At 36.0% G+C, this 14859-nt stretch overlaps 1 protein-coding gene across 1 annotated transcript in view; it reads left to right on the top strand.

The window, feature by feature from the left end:
* The window catches only part of TDRD5 (tudor domain containing 5), a 90233-nt gene that overhangs the window by 38012 nt on the left and 37362 nt on the right, over window positions 1-14859 (top strand). The window contains exon 7 of the mRNA XM_004762007.3: window positions 5877-6030. Coding sequence (XP_004762064.1) covers window positions 5877-6030 — 154 coding nt within the window. The remainder of the gene's footprint in view (window positions 1-5876; window positions 6031-14859) is intronic.

Here is a 14859-nt window from a genome sequence, read left to right as displayed (position 1 = left end):
CCTTAAAAGATATAAATTGAACCTGAAGAGGAGAAGTAAAATTGTCTGTATTTGCAGGAAATATGTTTATCTAGGTAGAATATATTCAGGAATCCATGAAAAAACTACTAGAACTAACAAGATATGGTTAATATTTGAAAAACCTGTTACATTTCTATATAATGGCAGAAAATAAATAGAAATTTAGAAATTTCTGTCAAACTTAAGTAACTTGAAAATAAGATTAACAAAGAAATATAAGACATCTACACTGAAAACTACTAAACATTGCTGAGAGAAATGCAAGAGGTAACACATTCATGGCTGAGAAGTCTTAATATTGTTGTTAGGCTTTAGATGCATTATATTTTTCATCAAAATTCCTGCAGGCTATTTGTAAACATTGAAAAACCCATGAATTTGTCATATAGGAGCATACATGAAGAGATCCATTCATATGTATGTGCTCAAGTGATTTTTGACAGAGTTGCCAAAGGAATTAAATGGGGAAAGTAATATCTGTTCAGAAAATGGTGCTGGAACAACTGAATATCCCTAAAGGAGAAAAATGAACCTCAACCTCGTACCGTGTACAAAAGTTAATGTGAGAGATATTATAGACTCAAATGAAAAGGTTGAAAATTAAAGCATCTTGAAGAAAACACATATTCATAACCTGGGGGTAGATAAAGAGTTTCTTAGGACATAGAAAGCAATAATCGTTTAAAGGAAAATTGATAATGAGATTTTATTAAAGTTAGGAGACTACTTAAAAATTAATAGGCAGATCACAGACTGGGGAGAAATATTTACAATCATACATCTAAAAAAAGGCTTAAATCCAGAATACATAAAGAACCTTTTGTAGCTCTGTTACAGAAAGCCCGACAATGTATTAAAAAAATTGCAAAAAATGTACAGTTTGCAAATGCAGATATGTGCATGCATGATAGTAAACTCTCATACATTTTTAATGCAAGTATAAAATGGTACAACTACTTTCAAAATTGTTCTGTTTCTTATAAAATAACCATATATTTACCCCCTTGATCCAGATGTTTCCCAAGAAAAATCAAAGCCTGTGTCCTTTCCCCAAAAGACTTGAACGTATTATTCATAACAGCATTATACTAAATAGCCCAAACTGAAAACAGCCCTATTATTCACCAGTGGGAAAATGAATAAAGAAATTGTCGTATATTTTTACAGTCAAATACTTATTCACCTTTAAGAAGACATAAACTAATACATGAACCAACATGGATGAATCTGAGAAGCACTTGCTGGTGAACAAAGCCTTACGCAGAATAGTACTGTAGGAGGTTTTCCTACTAGAATAGCTAAATAAACACATAAATAAACTCTGTGGTGGAAAAGACTTATTTGTCTCTAGGCAAGGGAGGACTTGCTGAGCTGAGGGAAGTGTTCTATGTATGGAACAGGGGTTTGGGTTATACAGTTTAGCTTTTATCAAAGCCATTGAATGGTCACCTGAAGTTTTGAAGTGTTTCAGTGTATGTCAGTTTTACCTTAAAAAAACTAACGTATTGAAACCAATTAATTATGTGCATGCTAACTTACTTTGGGGTTACCGTTACTGATGTTTGGAGGTTACTCTAAAATGTACAAAGGATAACATGATTGGTAGGTGGATGGGTAGATGATAAAGCAAATATAGGAGAATACTAATAATTATATCACTGAGCCTGTAGGTGTTCACTGTCCAAGTTTTTCACCTCCTGCCATGTTTGACTTTTTTTTTTTTTTTAAAGATTTTAATTATTTGACAGAGAGAGAGAGAGAGGCAGTGAGAGAGGGAACACAAGCAGGGGGAGTGGGAGAGGGAGAAGCAGACGCCTCGCTGGGCAGGGAGCCTGATGCGGAGCTCGATCCCAGGAACCTGAGATCATGACCTGAGCTGAAGGCAGACACTTGACAACTGAGCCATCCAGGCGCCTCATGTTTGAAATTTTTTTATAAGAATATGTTAGAAAAAATGAACAAAGGTAAAGACATAAGAGAAAGTAACAGATTTTGAAAACACGCAGAGAAGAGCCAACATATAAATAATAAAACCAAAGAGTGAAACAACAAATACTGAAAACTATAGTTTGAGTGAACTTTACTAAAATGGAAGATTTGAAGCTGTGTATTGAAAGAACACATGACATACTTGGGAATGTTCACCAGAAAGACCCACATCAAATTATTGGACTTAAAGGAAAAGAACAATCCTTTGGACATCTAAACCAAAAGAGCAAGTGATTTATAAGGGAGACAGAATTAGATTATGGATATTTTCACAGCAGTATTTTATGCTAGAAGAAAAGGGCATAACATATTTCATATACTCAAGGAAAAAAAATGTAGCTAATGGTTTTATAGCTAGCAAAATTAACCTTCAAGTATAGAGCACCAGAGAAGCTGTCATCACCATGCGAGAATTCAAGAACTATTGTTCTCATGAGTCCTTCTCAAGGAGTCTACTGTTGAATGAACTTAAGAAAACTGGAACTGTTGAGAGGTAACAACAAAAGAACTGACAGTGACCGCTCCTTGTAAAAGTAAGAGCAAATGAAGGTTAGAAGGAGATAATATAGTACATGATGGCTATATAGTCTGATAATGTAGATAAAGAACAATTCCACAAAATGACAGAGAAGTAGTCAGCATAGGCATAAAAGTTTAATTGCTTTTATTATATTGATGGTCCTAGTGTTAGTCCTGTTACTCAATTTGGAGATTGTTGTATAATGTGGTATAGAGTATAGTAATAATTATGGGATAGATGAAAGCAATTACAGGATAATTTTAATTGTGTGTATAAACATATTATAGTTGCATAAATAGAACCTGGAATATCTTTTCATTCCAGACTAATAAGGAACCTATTAAAGACTAGGTTCACATCAGAAGGGCTTAGGAATCCCCTTGAAGACTTATTTTGGGAATCGTCAGTAAGGTTAATACATGCAGTGGTTTGAAGCCCATCAAATGTTTAATTCTTTGAGTTTCTATGATATTAAAAACTAACTGGTCATCATGGAGGATGATAGAGAACCGATTTATTTTCTTGAAAAATAATAAAGAGAAAGCCAATCACTTATCCTGGCTTTGCTAAATGAACTGGTATAACTGGGTAACCCGGTAGCTGATGAGGGGAGCATATCCATAAAATGTTCCAACTAAGTAACAAAAAAGAATTGATAGAATTTCACTATGTTAAAACCCTTAATAAAATAGCAGATCTAGGTATGGACCAGGAATGGCTCCTGACACCACCAAAAAAGAGACAACCAGACATTATATGCCCCTTTATAAATTATTTACTTCAATCACAGAGCATGAGTCTGACCAAGCCTTTGATCCAGAAAACAGAAAACAGTTTTTGCACTGGAATGTCATCTTGCAAAATCCACACAGTGAAGAGATAAATTACATAATAGGATATATTCATATATTTGAGGGCACAAATATAAACTCTAAGTTGAATTGGAAGAGAGAAGTGCTTATGGTTTGGAGTCTGTAATGCTGGAGACGGAACAAAGAAATTAAGGAAAAAATGTCCTTAAATATCCATCAATGGACAGAACCAACTTAGTAATACTTATACTTAGTAATACTTATACTTATACTTAGTAATACTAATTCTCCATCTACAAAGCAGAACTCAACTCTGTCATGTACTGATAGGGGATTATCTCTGTATTAACATGTACAATAGATATAATCTATTATGCCGAAATATGATGTGTGTTCAGATTTTGACAGTTTCTAGAAAGTCGCTCAAGAAACTGAAGATGAGGGTTTATGCAAGAACGTGGAGTAATTGGTTACCTCCAGGGAAGAGATCTCCTGTGCCACTGAAGGATGGGATTGGGTCAGAGACTTAGTTTTGCCATATACTTTTTTGAGACTCCTAAATGACATGTATTAAAAAATTAATGAAATCCTTCCCAGATTAGTCATGTGCTTGAATGGCCTGCGTATTCATCATACTAGGCACTTTACAGAGAAGATAAACCAATAAAGAGACTAATGAACACAAAAGGGAAAGAAGCCATAATATATAATGTGCTAAGAAGGAGAGATTCAAGTCTCATTCACCATCATCCTTCCCCTTTCTTCTACCAGACTTTTCTCTCTTGGGATATTCATGACTAGCTATAGATGTATATTAGCGACCCTTTAGAACAATGACTTGGCTGATGCTGGGCCTCTGTTTTTCAAGTGTCTTGGGAGAAGTCATAAAGAGTTGAGTTGGGTCCCATACTGTCCATGAACAAGAAGGTATACAGCAGTTCTATCCTCTGTCAAGAGTTAGTTCTTTTAGAGTGTTTACCTTCTGTGTTCCTGCCAGTTTTCCCCAGGGTGTTGAAGTCAGAGCAATTGTTTATTTCCTGGTCTAGCTAAAGGAACAGAAAAAGAATTATGATGAGTTCATTGGCTTTACCATGGTTAGGGAGACAGAGGTTTAGGAATTTGAACATTTTAATGGGGGATCTCACTAACAAGGGCAAACTTCCAATTCATTGTGCAGTTTAAACCAAACGTATTTTGTATATATCCCATATATATTTTTCTATATTTGGTAAAATTTTTCTTCTTTTGCAAGTCCAGAAAATCAAGCAGATACACTGACACCTGCTTATTTTTATTTTTTATTTTTTATTTTTTTATTTTTTATAAACATATATTTTTATCCCCAGGGGTACAGGTCTGTGAATCACCAGGTTTACACACTTCACAGCACTCACCAAAGCACATACCCTCCCCAATGTCCATAATCCCACCCCCTGCTTATTTTTTTTTAAAGATTTTATTTATTTATTTGACAGAGAGAGATCACAAGTAGGCAGAGAGGCAGGCAGAGAGAGAGAGGAGGAAGCAGGCTTCCTGCTGAACAGAGAGCCCGATGAGGGACTCGATCCCAGGACCCTGAGATCATGACTTGAGCCGATGGCAGCGGCTTAACCCACTGAGCCACCCTGGCGTCCCTGACACCTGCTTATTAATCCAAACATCTAGGATGAAATCATAAAATTTTAAGGAAATATTTTAAAATAGTATTATTACTTGATTACATGTTGAAAGTGCTAGTGAATACTTTATCTGAAAATAAGAAATAGACATGGGGAGATGGAGAGGAGAAGGGAGTTGAGGGAAATTGGAGGGGGAGATGAATCATGAGAAACTATGGACTCTGAAAAACAATCTGAGGGTTTGAAAGGGAGAGGGTGTGGGAGGTTGGGGGAGCCTGGTGGTGGGTATTATGGAGGGCATGTATTGCATGGAGCACTGGGTGTGGTGCATAAACAATGAAGTCTGTTACACTGAAAAGAAATTAAATAAATAATTTTTAAAAAGCCAGTTTTATTATGACTTTTATATTTTGTGCATCGCCCCCCTCTCTTTTTAAGACTTTTGCTTTATAATCAGACTGTTAAAAATGAGAGGCCAAAAGCCCTCCTAATTTTCACTTCAATTTACCATACACTTTATTTTTTTTTTTTTGAGATTTTATTTATTTATTTGACAGAGATCACAAGTAGGCAGAGAGGCAGGCAGAGAGAGAGAGGAGGAAGCAGACTCCCCACCCACCAGAGAGCCCCATGCGGGGCTCGATCCCAGGACCCCGGGATCATGACCCAAGCCGAAGGCAGAGGCTTTAACCTCTGAGCCACCCAGGCGCCCCTTACCATATACTTTAAAAGGAACTTGAAACTGGCCTAGAAATGACTTTAGGTCTCTAGGTTGGTATTACTGGAATACATGAGTTCACTGACTCTTACAAATTTAGTTTGACTAAGTCCAAATTAAGGGGCATTGTTTAAGGGCATATGTTGTATTCCTATTATGTATGTTTTAAGTTATTTCTGTTTTTTTTTTTTGGACAGGTAATCTTTAAAGAGCAACTTTCACCAAAAAAATTGGGCTTCTTAAATGTGACAGAACTTGTTGGAGCTCTTAGTGACATTCTCCATGTTGAGTTCAGGGAAGGAGAACAAGACTTACTGGTGTTTGATTCTGATATGAAGCCACTACCACCTGGTGAGTTGAATCACAATCTGAGGCAAACCCTATTTAAAAAAACTGACATGTAGTTGACATACAATTATATTACTTCTGGGTGTACAACATAGTGATTTGGTAGCTCCCCATACATTCTGCTGTACTCACCATGGTAAGTGTAGTTACATTCTGTCACCATACAGTGTTACTGCACTATTATTGACTGTATTCTCTATGCTGTATTTTTCATTCCTGTGACCTGTTTATTTTATAACTGGAGGTTGTACCTCTTCATATTCTTCACCTATTTTGCTATTTCCCCTGACTGCCCTCCCTTCTGACAACTGTCAGTTCTCTGTATTTGTTATTGTTTCCATTTTGTTTTCATTTTTAGAGTACACATAACAGTGAAATCATCCGGTATTTGTCTTTCTCTGTCTGACTTACTGTACTTAGCATAATACTCTCTAGGTTTATCCATGTTGTCACAGATGGCAAGATTTTATTTACTTTTATAGCTCACTAATATTCCCTCGTGTATACACTAGAGCTTTGTGCATTCATCTGTAGATAGACACTTAGGTTGCTTCTGTAAGTTGGCTATTGTAAATAATACTGCCGTAAATGTAGGGGTGTATATATCTTTTTGAATTAGTGTTTTCATTTCTTTGACTAAATACCCAGTAGTGGAATTACTGTATTGTATGCTATCTTTATTTAAAAAAAATTTTTTTTTTGAGGGAAACTTTTTTTTTTTCAACAGTGGTTGCACAATTTACATTCCCACCAACAGTGCACAAGGGTGCCCTTTTCTCCATCTCCATGTCAACACTTATCTATTTCTTATCTTGATACTAGCCATTCTGATGGGTATAAGGTGATTTCTCACTGTGGTATTGATTTTGCATTTCCCTCATGATTAAAAATGTTCGTCATCTTTTCTGTTGGCTGTCTGTATGGTCTTTTTCAAAAAATGTTTATTCATATTTTCTGTCCATTTTTATTTGCATTATTTTTAGTGTTGAATTGTAGAAGTTTTTTATGTATTTTGGATATGAACTCCTTATTGGATATGTCATTTGCAAATATATTCTCCCATTCAGTAAGTTGTCTTTTCATTTTGTTTTCCTTTGTTGTGCAAAAGTTCTTTAGTTTGATGTGGTCCCAGTAGTTTATTTATGCTTTCATTTCCCCTGCCAGAGGAGACATATCTAGAAAAATGTTACTAAGGCTGATGTCTAAGAGATTACTGCCTTTGTTTTCTTTTAGGAGCTTTATGGTTTGATGTCTCAAATTTGGGTCTTTAATCTATTTTGTGTTTGTTTGTTTGTTTATTTATTTATTTTAAAGAATTTGTTTATTTGACAGAGATCACAAGTAGGCAGAGAGGCAGGCAGAGAGAGAGAGGAGGAGCTGGAGGAAGCAGGCTCCCTGCCAAGCAGAGAGCCCAATGCGGGACTCCATCCTAGGATCCTGAGATCATGACCTGAGCCAAAGGTAGAGGCTTAACCCACTGAGCCACCCAGGCGCCCTTGAGTTTATTTTTGTGTATAATGTAAGAAAGTGGTCCAGTTAAATTCTTTTGCATGTAACTGCCAAGTTTATTGAAAAAGAATTTCTTTCCCCATTGTACATTCTTGCCTCCTTTGTTATAGATTAATTGAACATATAAGCATGAGTTTATTTTTGGGCGTTCTGTTCAGTTGATCCATGTTTCCAATTTTGTGCCAGTCTCATACTATTTTGATTACCATACCTTTGTAGTATGTCTTGAAATCCAGGATTGTGATACCTCTGACTTTGTTCTTTTTCAAGATTGCTTTGGCTGTTCAGGATCTTTTGTGGTCCACATAAATTTTAGGATTATTTATTTAGTTCTGTGAAAAATATTGGTGGTATTGGAGCACCTGGGTGGCAGTCAGTTGAGTATCTGACTTTTGGTTTTGGCATAGGTCATGGTCTCAGGGTCATGAGACTAAGCTCTGCATCAGGGTCCATGCTCAATGGGAAGTCTACTTGGGATTCTCCCCCTCCCTCTGCTATGCCTCCTTTTTTTTACCCCCCCTCTCCTCTCTCTCAAATAAATCTTAAAAAAATCACTTGATATTTTGATAGGAATTAGATTGAATCTCCAGATTGCTTTGGGTTGTGTCGACATTTTAACAATATTGGTTCTTCTAATGCATGAACATGGTGTATCTTTTCATTTGCGTCATCTTTAATTTCTTTCATTGGTATTTTATATTTTTCAGAGTACGGGTCTTTCACTTGGTTAAGTTTATTCCTAGGTATTTTGTTCTTTTTGGTGCAATTGTAAATGGGATTGTTTTAATTTCTCTTTCAGTTACTTCATTATTAGTGTACAGAAATGCGACAGAGGGGCGCCTGAGTGGCTCAGTGGGTTAAAGCCTCTGCCTTCAGCTCAGGTCATGATTCCAGGGTTCTGGGATCGAGCCCCACATGGGGCTCTTTGCTTAGTGGGGAGCCTGCTTCCCCCTCTCTCTCTGCCTGCTTCTCTGCCTACTTGTGATCTCTGTCTGTAAAATAAATAAATAAAATCTTTAAAAAGAAGAAATGCAACAGATTTCTGTTATTAATTTTGTGTCCTGCAACTTTACTGAACTCATTTATTCTAAAGATTATTGATGGAGTTTTTAAGGTCTTATGTATATAGTATCATGTTATTTGCAAATAGTGACAGTTTTAGTTCTTCCTTACCAACTTGGGTACCTTTTATTTCTTTTTCCTTTCTGATTGAAGTAGCTAAGACCTCTAATACTGTGTTAAATAAAAGTGGCAGCAGTGGACATCCTTGTCTTCCTGAGAGGGGAAAGCTTTCAGTTTTTCACTATGGAGTATGATGTTAGCTGTGGATTTGTCATACATGGCCTTTATTATATTGAATTACGTTCCCTCCATATCTGCTTTGTTGATATTTATCATGAACAGTTGTCGAATTTTGTCAAAAGCCTTCTCAGTCTATTGAGATGACCATATGGTTTTCATTTTGTTAATGGGTTGTATAAAGTTGATTGATTTGTGGATTTTGAACCACTCTGGCATTCCTAGAATAAATCACACTTGGTTGTGATAAATGAGGCTTCCAATGTATTGTTGAACTTGGTTTGCTAATACTTTGATGAGGATTTTTGTCTTGTATTTTCTTTAGGGATATTAGGAAAACCTATAGTTTTCTTTTTTTGGTAGTGTCTTTGGTTTTGGTGTCAGGGCAATTCTGGCTCATGGAATGAATTTGGAAGCATTCCTTCATCTTTTATTTTTTGGAGTAGTTTGAAAGAGTAGGTATTAAACTCCTTATTTAAATGTTTGGTAGAATTCGCCTGTGAAGCCCATCTGGTTCTGCACTTCTATTTCTTGGGGATTTTTTGATTACTGACTCAATTTTGTTACTAGTAATTAGTCTGTTTATATTTTCTATTTCTTCCGGATTCAGTTTTGGGAGATTGTATGTTCTCAGGAATTACCATTTTCTAGATTGTCCAGGTTGTTGGCATATAATTTTGTGTAGTATTCTCTTAGAGTTTTTTTGTATTTTTGTAGTATTGGTTTGTTTTGTGTTTCATTTTTGATACTATTTGTTTGAATCCTCTCTTTTTACCTTAATGACTCTGGCTAAAGATATATCACTTTTGTTTATCTTTTCAGAGAACCAGCTCTTGGTTTCATTGATCTTGTCTATTGATTTTAATCTCCATTTCATTTATTTCTATTCTCACCTTTATTATTTACTTTCTCCTACTAACTTTAGGATTTGTTCTTCTTTTTCTAGCTCCTTTAGATGTAGTTTAAATTGTTTGAGATTTTTCTTGCTTCTTGAGGTAAGGCTGTATCCTTATATACTTCCCTCTTAGAACTGCTTTTGCTGCATCCCAGAGATTTTGGATCATTGTGTTTTCATTTTCATCTGTCTCCATCCATTTTTTCATTTACTTTTTGGCTTCTTTATTGATTCATTTGTTGCTTAATAGCATGTTGTTTAGCCTCCATGTGTTTCTGGTTTTTTTGCAATTTTGTCTTGTAATTGATTTCTAGCTTCATACTGCTATGTTTGTAAAAGAAGCTTGATACAGTTTCAGTATTCTTAAATTTATTGAGTCTTATTTTTGGCTTAACGTGATCTATTCTGGACAATGAAAAGAACTTGAAAAGAATGTGTATACTGCTGTTTTTGGATGGAATGTTACATTAATATTTGTTAAGTCTGTCTGGTCTGCTGTGTTGTTCAGAGCCATTGCTTCCTTATTTTCTGTTTGAGTGATCTGTTCATTGATGTAAGTGGGTGTTCAAGTGTAAGGGGGTGTTCAAGTCCCCTACTATTACTGCATCATTATCAGCTTCTCCCTTTATGTCTTCTATTATTCACTTAATGTATTTAGGTGTTCCTATGTTGGGTGCATAGATGTTTACAATGGTTATATTTTCTTATTGAATCGATCTCTTTATCATTATGTAATGCCTTTATTTGTCTCTTGTTACAGTTTTGTTTTAAAGTCTACTTTGTCTGACATATTGCCACCTTATTTAGTTCTGTGAAACTAATACTAAACTAAAACTAATACCATTTACTAAACTAAACTAAACTAAAAGTAAACTAAAACTGATACCATGCAAATGGAAGTATTTAAAAAAGAAAAAGGCTTTTATCTTTTTTCTTTTTCCTTTTTTCTTTTTTAAACACTTCTTTTTCTTTTTTCTTTTTTAAATACTTCCATTTGCATGGTATATTTTTTTCCGCCCTTTACTTTCAGTATGCATGTGTCTTTAGGTCTGAAGTGAGTCTCTTTTAAGGCAGCATGTAGATGTGTCTTAGGGGTTTTTTGTTTTTTTTTGTTAAAGATTTTATTTATGTATTTGACAGACAGAGATCACAAGTAGGCAGAGAGGCAGGCAGAGAGAGAGAGAGGGAAGCAGACTCCCTGCTGAGCAGAGAGCCCAATGCGGGACTTGATCCCAGGACCCTGAAATCAAGACCTGAGCCGAAGGCAGCGGCTTAACCCATTGAGCCACCCAGGCGCCCCTGTTTTTTGTTTTTAATCCATTTGTTATCCTGTGTCTTTTGACCGGAGCTTTTAGTGCATTTACGTTTAAAGTAATTACTGATATGTATATACTTATTGCCATTTTGTTAATTGTTTACTGGTTTTTTTTTTATGGTTCTTCTCTGGTCCTTTTTTTCTCTTTATCTTTGTGATTTAGTATTTTTTTAGTGTTCTGCTTGGATTTCTTTCTTTTTATTTTTTGCATATCTATTATAGGTTTTTGGTTTCTGGTTACCATGAGGTTTATATATAATATCCTATGTATGTAGCAGTTTTATGTTGGTGGTTGCTGAAGTTTGAACACATTCTAAAAACATAAAATTTTTTTTATCCCCCCTCCAAGTTTCGTGTATATAATGTCATATTTTGTATCTTTTTATTTCCTGGACCTTAACTAATTTTTTAGATATAATTGATTTTACTACATTTGTCTTTTACACTTTCATATTAGTTTTATAAGAGATTGATTTACTACCTTTACTCTATGTTTGCTTTTACTCATTAAATTTGTTTCTAATTATTGCCTCTTATTTTCCATTTAGATATCCATTTAACATGTCTCATAAGTTTCTTATAGTGGTGATGAAATTCTTTAACTTTTGTTTGTCTGGCAAACTCTTTCTTAAATTCTGAATGATAACTTTGTTGGGTAGAGTATTCTTGGTTATAAGGTTTTTTTCATCACTTTGAATATGTCATACCATTCCTATCAAAGCTGCTACTCCTATGGGGTTTCCTTATATGCAACATGTTGCTTTTCTCTTGCTGATTTTTAGCTTCTCTATCTTTAATTTTTGACATTTTAACTAATTTGTGTCCTGGTGTGGAACTCTTTGGATCCATCTTGTTTGGGCTCTTTGTGATTCCGGACTTGGATGTCTGTTTTCTTACCCAGGTCAGAGAAGTTTTCAGCTATTATTTTTTTGAGTTATTTTTCTGCCCTCTTCTCTCACTTTCTGTTTGGGAGCCCTATTATGTGGGTGTTAGAATGCTTGGTATTGTCCCAGAGATCTCTTAACTTATCCTCATATGAAAAAGTACTTTTTTTGTTCAGCACATGTGCTTTCCATTACCTGTTTTCCAGATCATTGATATATTCTTCTATACCTTCTTATCTGCTGCTGATAACCTCTAATGTATTTTGCATTTCAGTTATTGCATTCTTCAGCTGTGATTTTTTAAAATATTATCTATCTCTTTGTTGAAGTTTCTCTGAGTTCATGCAGTCTTCTCTGAAGTCAAGTGAGCATCTTTATGATTATTATCTTGAACTCTTTATCAGATAGATTGCTTATCTCCATTTGATTTAGTTCTTTTTTGAGGTTTTATCTTACTCTTTCATTTGGGGTATATTTCTTTGTCTCCTCATTTTGTTTGACTCTCTGTGTTTGTTTCTATGAATTAGGTGGAAAACTACTTATCCTAGACTTGGAGGAATTGCCTTGTCTAAGGGCATTACTATATAGATTATATGTGTCAGGCAGCTGGTTGGCTGGAGCTTTAGTGGGTGCAGGCTGGGTGTCCCAGGGCACCTTGCTCTGGGACCACTCTGGTATGATGACTGGAGCTGAAGTGGGTACAGACCAGAGGATTCTGGTGCTCTCTGTGCACAGTATGTCCTGGTGGTACAAGTGAAGCTGAAGTGAATGTTTGCTGGGGCTTCTTAGAGTGTTGTGCATAGTGGGTACCCCAGTGAATTATCTATAGCTGAAGTGGGGATGGGCCTAGAGTGTTCTGGAAGATGCAAACCTGATTTTTATTTGTCCCTGAAAGGACAAGGAAAAATAAAGCATTGCTCATGTAATATTCTTTATTGTAACCATATCAACCACATAGATTACACATTAGCCTCAAAAACACTTTGTATATGATGACCATTCTTTTTGGTGATATTTATTATAGTAAGGTTAACCTGTATCATTAATGAAGACCATCTAAATTTTTTTATTAACATACAATGTATTATTTTTTTCAGGGGTATAGGTCTGTGAATCGTCAGTCTTAGACAATTCACAGCACTTACCCTCCCCCATATCTATCACCAGCCACCCCATTCCTTCCACCCCTCCTCCCCTCCAGCAACCCTCATTTGTTTCCTGAGATTAAGAGTCTCTTATGGTTTGTCTCCTTCCCTGGTCCCATCTTGTTTCATTTTTCCCTCCCTTCCCCCCACAGCCCCTCACCCTCCCTCTAAAATTCATCATATCAGTGAGATCATATGATAATAGTCTTTCTCTGATTGACTTATTTTGCTTAGCATAATACTGTCTAGTTCCATCCACATTGTTGCAAATGGCAAGATTTCGTTTTTTGATGGCTGCATAGTATTCCATTTTGTGTGTGTGTGTGTGTGTGTGTGTGTAGCTTAAAGTCTGGAATTGTGATGTATGTTTGCGCGTGTGTGCGTGCGTGCCACATCTTCTTTATCCATGCTTCTGTTGATGGACATCTAGGATCTTTCCATAGTTTGGCTATTGTGGACACTTATCCTGTAAACATTCAGGTGCACATGCCCTCTCAGATCACTACATTTGTATCTTTAGGGTAAATACCAGTAGTGCAATTGCTGGGTCATAGGATAGCTCTATTTTCAACTTTTTTAGGAACCTCCATACTCTTTTCCAGAGTGGCTACACCAGCTTGCATTCCCACAAACACTGAAGGAGGGTTCCCCTTTCTTCACATCCTTGCCAACACCTGTCATTTCCTGACTTGTTCATTTTAGCCATTCTGACTGGTGTGAGGTGGTATCTCACCATGATTTTGATTAGTATTTCCCTGATGCTGAGTGACACGGAGCACTTTTTCATGTGTCTGTTGGCCATTTGGATGTCTTCTTTGCAGAAATGTCTGTTCATGTCCTCTGCCCATTTCTCGATTGGATTATTTGTTCTTTGGGTATGGAGTTTGATAAGTTCTTTATAGATTTTGGACACTAGCCCTTTATCTGATATATTATTTGCAAATATCTTCTCCCATTCTGTCAGTTGTCTTTTTAGGTTTTGTTGAGTTTTTTCTTTGCTGTGCAAAAGCTTTTGATTTTAATGAAGTTCCAATAGTTCATTTTTGCCCTGGCTTCCCTTGCCTTTGGCGATGTTCCTAGGAAGAAGTTGCTGTGGCTGAGGTCGAAGAGGTTGCTGCCTGTGTTTTCCTCCAGGATTTTGATGGATTCCTTTCTCACATTGAGGTCCTTCATCCATTTTGAGTTTATTTTTGTGTGTGGTATAAGGAAATGGTCCAATTTCATTTTTCTGCATGTGGCTGTCCAGTTTTCCCAACACCATTTATTGAAGAGGCTGTCTTTTTTCCATTGGACGTTCTTTCCTGCTTTGTCGAAGATTAGTTGACCATAGAGTTGAGGGTCTATTTCTGGGCTCTCTCTTCCGTTCCATTGATCTATATGTCTATTTTTGTGCCAGTACCATACTGTCTTGATGAAAGACAATTTCATTCTTCTGTATGTGTTTGTCCCATTTTCCCAAAACCATTTGTTGAAGAGACTGTAATCTGTTCCATTAGACATTCTTTCCTGCTTTGTTGAAGATGAGTTGACGATAAGAGTTGAGGGTCCATTTCTGGGTTCTCATTTCTGTTCCATTGAACTATGTGTCTGTTTTTATGCCAGTACCATACTGTTTTGATGGTTAGAGCTCTGTAGTATAGCTTAAAGTCTCGAATTGTGATGCTGCCAACTTTGGTTTTCTTTTTCAGCATTCCTCTGGCTATTTGAGGTCTTCTCTGGTTCCATCTAAATTTTAGGATTATTTGTTCCATTTCTTTGAAAAGAAGTTGGACCATCTAAATTTTT

This window comes from Mustela putorius, unplaced genomic scaffold (assembly GCF_011764305.1).
Source record: "Mustela putorius furo isolate JIRA1106 unplaced genomic scaffold, ASM1176430v1.1 tig00000496_pilon_pilon_pilon, whole genome shotgun sequence".
Lineage (NCBI taxonomy): Eukaryota > Metazoa > Chordata > Mammalia > Carnivora > Mustelidae > Mustela > Mustela putorius.
Note: the sequence above shows the minus strand (reverse complement) of the source record. Positions and strands in the feature narration are given on the sequence as shown.